Source organism: Palaemon carinicauda, chromosome 27 (assembly GCF_036898095.1).
Source record: "Palaemon carinicauda isolate YSFRI2023 chromosome 27, ASM3689809v2, whole genome shotgun sequence".
Classification (NCBI taxonomy): Eukaryota; Metazoa; Arthropoda; class Malacostraca; order Decapoda; family Palaemonidae; genus Palaemon; species Palaemon carinicauda.
Window position 1 is genome coordinate 66,794,799 of NC_090751.1, and position 8,267 is coordinate 66,803,065.

The 8,267-nt window shown below is 43.1% G+C and overlaps 1 protein-coding gene across 1 annotated transcript; it reads right to left on the bottom strand.

Moving 5' to 3' along the window:
• Positions 1-5,735: 5,735 nt before the first annotated feature.
• On the bottom strand, positions 5,736-6,662 carry LOC137620936 (uncharacterized). Its single transcript, XM_068351380.1, has one exon. It carries the CDS (start codon positions 6,660-6,662, stop codon positions 5,736-5,738), a length of 927 nt encoding a protein of 308 aa, XP_068207481.1.
• Between the last annotated feature and the right edge of the window lie 1,605 nt (positions 6,663-8,267).

The following is an 8,267-nucleotide window of genomic DNA, read 5'->3' on the forward strand; positions in this document are numbered from 1 at the left end:
TGGTATCGTACCTGTACCTTTCATGTTGATTAAAACCCCAATTGGTGCTAATTAACGTCGTTCTTAAGTTATGTTTCCACAAGAAATTCCATTCTTGCCTTGCAGATTTAGATGAAGTGTAGTGACCATAATCATTTGGCACAGAAACGAATCTTGTACCTTTCATGTTGATTAAATCTAATTATGGAAGGTTTCCAGATGGCACCTCCTATTACACCCACCACTTCCGGAATGTAAAAATGCCTGTTCTGTTTAAAGGCTGGGTAGTACTACGCCCCAAGTACCTCAAACCTTTTGTACCCTCCATGTTAATTAAACTTTACCCAGCTCCCAGAATAAAATATGACCTGTGATATGAACTGTCTTTTGCAGAGCCTTATCTAGAAGGAATGTAGACGTCTCTTTGCATACAACTGTGTGTCTTATGTTTTTGGTGATAGAAAACAAATTTCTTATACCCAATATTTGTAACATAAGTGTTCTGCGTTACACTTTATAACTAGAGAAAGAGAGAGAGAGAGAGAGAGAGAGAGAGAGAGAGAGAGAGAGAGAGAGAGAGAGAAGGGGGTGGGTGTTCTGGTTTTACAAGTGAGAATGCTACATGTTTTTTAAATGTCCCCAAATATGGTCTGCGAGGCGACTGTCTTTTCCATAGGCCTAGCTGAAATGGAATGTAGACATCTGCACCCAGGGGCGCAAAAGGTGCGATGGAGTCCTAGTCCTAATACCAGAGCCCCGGGTAACATTTTTTTTTTTTTTTTTTTTTCTTTCTTTTTTGCACATACCAAACTCCTCGGCCCACTTCTCACTCTCACATATAATAGTAGTAGTAGTTTATTGACAAAACAAACATATGGTACAGAAAAGTAATCTTCGTTACATTTGAATTGAATTTGTCCAAAATAATCACCCATACACAAATATAATATTGAGAGCAATATTTCACTCTTACGCTATCAATCCACAACATAAGACCTAAGATCAAAATTCTCCTTTCCTCTCTCCCTCCTATTTTACGTCCTTAGAGCATTGCAGTTATTGCACATATGTCAGCAATACTTCATATACAAAATTACATAATTCTTCCAAATAAATTGTTTCACTGAATAATTCCTTAGTATCTGCGAAGTTTAACATTCGGTACCTCTCTCGACAGTGATCAGTAAGTGGGCAGTGTATCAACACATACTCTGTTTGCACGTGGATATCATCACACTGACACACACATTCTTACCGAGGAGTGCCGCTCCACCTTCCTACCTCAATTCTCAGATTATGAGACATGAGATGCAGTATCGTAAATGCCTCACATTTATAGTCGGGTATGAATATGTTTGTCATATAAACCAGATGCATAATCATCATTGGATTCATATTTGTAATATAGGTTCGAACTTTGTTGCCCCTTGTGCCTTCCCTTCTCTAGTGGGTGTACATTACCATTTCCCATACGTTTAGCACGAAAGCAGTATCCTGGGGTATTTGCCTCTCTACACATTTGATACACATCATGAAACGGTTAATCATGGTCTGTATGGTCAAATTTTGACTGCATGAACTACACCTCCGTTTTTCAATCACTGCCCGGGCTGGAGGGATACCTGCCTCCACCATAAACAAGTTTACACTCGTATTTCTACGTACACCTAGCAAACATTTTATTAACTTGTTATATTGCTTTTCCATTCCTTTATTACTATGTGCCACCCATGATTCAGAAGCATATAACAATGATGGTGTCACTGCCGCATCACAAACAATATTTTTATACATAAAAGGCATCTGAGTGTTGCTCGCACAAAAAATATTTGTTTACTATAGTCTCAGACGCCATTTTATGTATTGCCATGGCTGCCTTGCTTCTCCCAAAGTCCGTGAACTATGCACCAAGATACACATACTCAGAGGAATAGGCGACATTGTACTCACAGCTTGGTATCAACCTCTTATTATTATCTTCCCTATTACTTACAAAAAAAGTGGTTTTCTTCTCGTTAATCACCACAAAATTGACACACAACATCCAACTTCTTTTTACAGTATCGACCATTAACAATATAGCAAGAAAATTACCTAGAAATCCATCCGTTCCAACCATCCGAATATGCTTACCTTTTGAACAATGTATAGCACAAACAATAAATAGCTCGATGGGGCCCCCTGGCAAACACCGATATTTGCATCTACAGTTGATGATCTGAGGATATTTTTAGTGGATACATTCATACATTTTATGGCTCTAATCATCACAGCTCCACATTCTAAAGACATAAGACCGTTAATTAACTTTAGCCCAGGGACCCTATCTTAAGCTTTACTAAAATCTGTAAACAACACATATAATTCACCTTTCTTGTGCACCGCATAATCATATAATAATCTCAAGCTGACAATTTTTTCAATACAACCTCTGTTAGTTTGCACCTTTGCTCGACATTTGTCTATTGAGCACCACATTTTCAATTTATTAAGAATCAATGTGTCATAAATCTTTGCCAAAGTGTCCATGATAGTAATTCCCCTGTAATTATTACATTGCAATTGATCACCTGACTTAAATAGCACAATCAATTTACTATAACACCACCTTAGAGGGTAACTTTCATATACAGAAACCAGGTTAAAGACAGTCAATAAGAACATACGCAACAACACTGGCAAGTTTCTAATTATACATGGGCATAGTCTACTATAACTCTTATTCACATTGACTCCACTCAAGGCACAGTCCAGCTTAGCAGGTGTAAATGGGTCATCTAGCCCAAGCATATGGCGCATCACCCATGTCCTTGCCTCTAAGAGTCTCTTCATTTGGTTGGTATAACAAATTACTAAAATGTACCTTGAACTCTTCTTCTGTTGATTGATCTGTTTAGTTCTCCCCAACGCCACCTTTCCAATTTATGTACTTCCAAATCAGTTTGCTATCTTTGGAATCTAACAGCCTCTTCCATCTTGGGTGAGTGTCATCCCACACATGCTCTTCCATGGGTTGTTTTCTGGCACTCGCAGAAGCCTCCATAAGGATCCTGCAACCCTCAGACAGTACTCCAATCCACATTCACACTCTTGTCGCCCTGCGGGACCTCCGGTGGTGCTGCCTGTTGTAATATGCCTGTCAGCCTTAGCATATCAATAGCCTTGTAAGAGAAGCTCTTCTGTAACTTACCCCGATGATTTATTGCATGATGCGGCTGACCAAGTGATGCTGTTCTCTGCAACAGCTGGGTTGATGAGACAGTTCTCCAGCTGTCCACTGCCAGGGTAACACACAGAGGGGCTTGGTCAGATCCTCTTACATCCTGCCGAGTAATTAGGTTACCTATAAACTCAACGCATCCACCAGTAGCAATACATAAATCAGTTTCGGATATCCATGTTTGCTGCCTTTTAAACGATAGGTCACCAGCCAGCTGTCGACCCCTGTAATTCAGATGGTTTGCCGCTACCATATTATAATTATGGCAAATATTTAACAATGTTCTGCCATGGGTATATACCCTTCTGTCCTTAACAGCTCTCTACTCGTAACACTGGTTATCTCCCATCGTCAAGTGCGGCACACGCACTCGTGGATTTAAATTCCTCATCACCAGCGCATTCTCGAACTGTGTAACGTGTCACACCAACTCACCATACTGTCTTGGGTGGTAGAAAGGCGAGTTGTCACGAGGTATATAAACACCCCCTAGCTTCAGGCCTGACTACCATGACAACACCGACCAAATCTGGTCCTCTGCATCACTGTCCAGCTGAGCTATGTTCTTGACGAGTCTATCCTTCCCCAACATCATCACTTCCCCTCTGTTACGTCTCTCTCTCGAGTCATTTCTATACAGAGAAATACCGGACACCAAATTGAAATATTTTTTCGTCTTCAATATCCACATGATGTCATAGTCCAATATAAACCTTAGTACTTCTTGATTTTGAAACTTATCTTTAAGTCCTGCAATGTTCCATGAGCAAAGTCTAAGTTCATATTTCTGCACGGAAGTCAGGAAAAAGTTGGAGTGAACCTATCAACTAAGACACCTTCCCTTAACAACACACGATTCTTCCAGTCATATACTATATGCACTCCAACGTTATCAGCTTTCTCCTTTGCCTCCCGCTCCTTCCTGCGAAGTCGTGCCATCTCTCTCCTTACTGTAGGATGGACATCCTTCTTCATATATACGCGGGACAGTGACCCAACGGTGCCCTTCAAATTTTTGCCCAGCCTAATGATTTCATCTCGTTGCTTCTGGCTGTCCACCACTACGAAAATAGGTCGCATTTTCCGGTCATTTTGTTGTCCCAATCTCTTCACTGCCCATGCATCCTGATTCACGCGTCATATTCCGAAGCATCCATCACTTTCTTCATTTTTTCCCTATCAGTTACCCCTAACTCATCCTCTTCCTCTGATTGTCCAGTATCATAATGTTTCTTCGCCTCTCCTTACCATCTAAACATTCTAAGAACAATTGCTGGTTATGAATGATTTTGAAGTGAGAAAGTGGTTGTACCATGTTTGCATACAACTGTGTGTCTTATGCTTTTGTTAATAAACAAAAAAAATGTTAAATTCGATATATGTAGCATCAGATTTTGTCACCAGTCACATGGTACGTACTCTCATAACAGAAACCAGTGACCCAGTTACATGATACGTACCCTCATAACGGAAGTGGACCCGAGGGGCCATTAAAGAATAAAAACAATGACTTTCACATATATTCATTCCAGTTGGTAAACATACAAGCGACCTTGAACCATTTAGGTAAACAAAACAGCAATTAAAAACCCACTCACCTTCCAGGATACACATGTGATCATAACGGAAACTGATGACTCTCGGTAGACACTTTTCGTAGACCTCATTGAACTGAGGGCTCTCGGCGAAGGGAAAAGTCACCTTGAACCATCTATTTGTAAACGAATTACAAATTTAAAACTCACTCAAGGATACACATAAAATATGAGGGGTCTTGGCAGGAACTTCTCATAGAGGTCATTCAACTGAAGGCTCTCAACAATAACAACTTAACGTAAACTGATGGCTCTCGGCATTAGGGTTTTCAAATCTGATGGCCCTCGACAAAAATACATCTACTTGCTGGATATTTTCTCTTGCTTTTGTTCTCTCTGTTCATGAGCATGTACTACAAATGGCTGAGCTACGTGCACAGCATCCGTTGGCAGCTCATAAACAGACAGGAATAATAGTTCAGTTTTGTTTAGTGGAAGTCATGAATAGAGGGTACTGAAGAAAAAAAAATACCCTGCAGCTGTCAAATATAAATAAAATAACAGGAATAAATCATGCAAATGGTAGATAGGTTATTTTAAGGTATACCAAGAAAGTAAATGTAGAACATATGCACATCAACATAAAGTGGCTCATAAGTACTTTAAAACTTCAAAAATTGTTTACTTTATTGTAGCTTACTGTGGGATTTTGTCCAATTTTCACAGCCATTGTAGGGTTATGTTTTGTGGTATTTTATCCCGTGGTATTTTTTCCGCGGGATTATGTCCTGTGAGATTTTGTCCAGATACTTGCAAGGCAGCAGTTTCCACAGTTATTGGCATTGAACCAAGCCTTTGGCTAAATAGACCAACTGCAAGGCCGCAGTTTCCACTGTTATTGGCAGTGGGCCGAACCTTTTGCAAAAAAAGCAAGACTGCAAGGCAGCAGCTGTCCTTTTAGTAGCTTTTTATGCCATGCAGGGCATACGGTGTTAGTAGTCTTATATCCCTACGACAGGACCAAATAGTGCCGATCCAGCGCCCGCGGTTATCTTCTTGTTGCTTTCAAGGTAGGCTGGTTTTAATCGGTCGATTGTCACCCAATCTTCTTGTCCGTGGACGTTCAGGAGGAAAGATTTGGCTGTTCTTCTGACAACCTCGTAAGGGTGGCGATAAGGTCTAGTCAGGGGTTGGTGGTGAGCATCGACCTGGATGAAGACATAGTCGCAATCGTTTAGGTTCTTGGGCATGAAGTGTCTGGTCCTGTCCTTGTATGTTTTCCAGGTTGGTCTAAATTTCCCGGTGATTTCTCTCAAGTGATCCACCTTGGTGTCGTCGGTAGCTGCAGGGAAGAATTCGCCAGGGACTATAAGTGCCTCGCCGTAGACCTTCTCCGCAGGAGAAGTTTCGTCATCTACCCTGGGAGCGGTGCGAAGGCCAAGGAGGACCCACGGGAGTTGCGCTTTCCAAAGTTTGTCTGTACATCTCGCCATCAGGGCTGCCTTGAGTGTGCGATGAGCTCTTTTGACGATGCTGTTCGCTGCAGGGTTGTATGCCATGGTGCTGTGGAGTGTCGTTCCCATCAGGTTTGCCAGAGAGAGCCAGATCTCTGATAAGAAAGCAGAACCTCGGTCAGTCGTGATATCGTCGGGGACACCGAATCGGCTGATCCAATTCGACAGGAGAGCTTCGGCGCAGGCGTGGGTGGTTGCTTCGGACATTGGAGTTGCTTCTAACCATCTAGTGGAGCGGTCGACGATCGTCAGGAGGTATCTTGCAGAACCTGAAAGTGGCAGAGGTCCCACGATGTCCACATGGATGTGTCCGAATCTTCTCTTGGGTTGGGGAAAATCGCCGACTCCCGACTCAGTATGGGTTGACCTTACTCGTCTGGCAATTAATGCAGGTTTTTGCCCACTCACGGGCATCTTTCTTGATTCCTGGCCAGATGAATTTCTCGGATAAAAGACGAGCTGTAGTGCGACCCGAGGGGTGTGATAATCCGTGGATGATGAAGATCTTCCTTCTACAGGAGGCAGGAATCCATGGGCTGATGTCGCAGAGGATGGTATCCCCGGCCAGTCCGAGGGGAATGTCCTTCATCTGTAACGCTGATGTTGTCGTACGATAGTCTTGGGCCTCTGGGTCGTTCTGCTGTTCTACAGCGAGGTTTGCGTAATCAATCCTCAGGTGGACCAAGTTGATCTCGATCCAGGAGAAGGGCGTTGGCGACGGGGTTCTTTTTACCCGGTACGTAGCTGATAGTGCAGCCGAATTTTGCGATGGCTGCCAGGTGTCGTTGTTGGTGAGAGGACCATACGTCTGTAGAAATCGTGAAAGTGTGGATCAGGGTCTGGTGGTCCGTTACGATGGTGAGGGGCATTCCTTCAAGCATGTATCTGAAGTGGCGGACGGCGAGGTAGAGAGCGAGGAGCTCCCTGTCGAACGTGCTGTACCTGGTTTCCGTGGGTTTGAGTTTCTTGCTGAAGAAGGCCAAGGGCTGCGGGTAATCGGTGACGATCTGTTCGAGGACAGCACCAAAGGCGATGTTGCTGGCATCGGTGGTCAACTTCAGGGGGGCACTGTCGTCATGGTATATTAGGGTGGTGGCTTCGACGAGGGCTGCCTTCGTCCTGTCGAAGGGGCGTTGCTGCAGGGGACACCAAACGAACTTCGGGGCTTTTCCCTTCAGGACGTCGTTGAGGGGAGTCAGGATGTGGGCGATGTTGGGGATGAAGCAACGGTAGTAGTTTACCATCCCCAAAAACTCCTGAAGGTGCCGGATGGTCGTTGGGGTTGAGAAGGTCTTCACGGCGTCCACCTTAGTTGATGTGGGCTTCACGCCCGCTGCGGATATTTGATGTCCGAGGAAGTCCACCCTCTCGGCGCCGAATGTGCACTTGTCGAAGCGTACGATCAAACCGTTCTCCTAAAGGCATTTCAGCACGTCGCGGACGTGTCTCCAGTGTTCCTCTTTCATCCTGGAGTAGATTAAGGGAGACCGGACAATTTGCCGTAAACAAATTTGCCGTAGGACAATTGATTGTAAGACATTTTGCCGTAAGAAAAATTGCCATGTGAAGATTTTTCCGCAAGGACATTTCGCCGTAAAGTGTATATGCTTTGTCATGTATATATTGAAAAAAAAGAATGAAGAAAGAGAGAGAGAGAGAGAGAGAGAGAGAGAGAGAGAGAGAGAGAGAGAGAGAGAGAGAGAGAGAGAATGGTCGTTATAAATTTTGACACCCGTCGTTAAATGTTTAAATGAGGTCATTATAAATTCGGTAGTTTACCATATTTTTGTTTTTATCTTAAACCTTTGTATTATCTACTTTTATCAGTTGAAACTTAAACCCCTCGATGCCGTACACTATCAAAAGCACCAGAGGTTGTGATAAGCTCGTAGATGATTCCAACTTCATTTACAGGCAAGAAAGAGAATATGGAGGCAAGGTTTATTGGAAGTGTGTTGAAACAAACTGCGAAGCAAGAGTACATACAAGACGGAATATTGAAGAGATTTCACTCTGAAA

Coding starts and splice junctions, on each gene's coding strand:
- LOC137620936 (XM_068351380.1), bottom strand. CDS start 6,662: ATGCCCGTGAGTGGGCAAAAACCTGCATTAATTGCCAGACGAGTAAGG.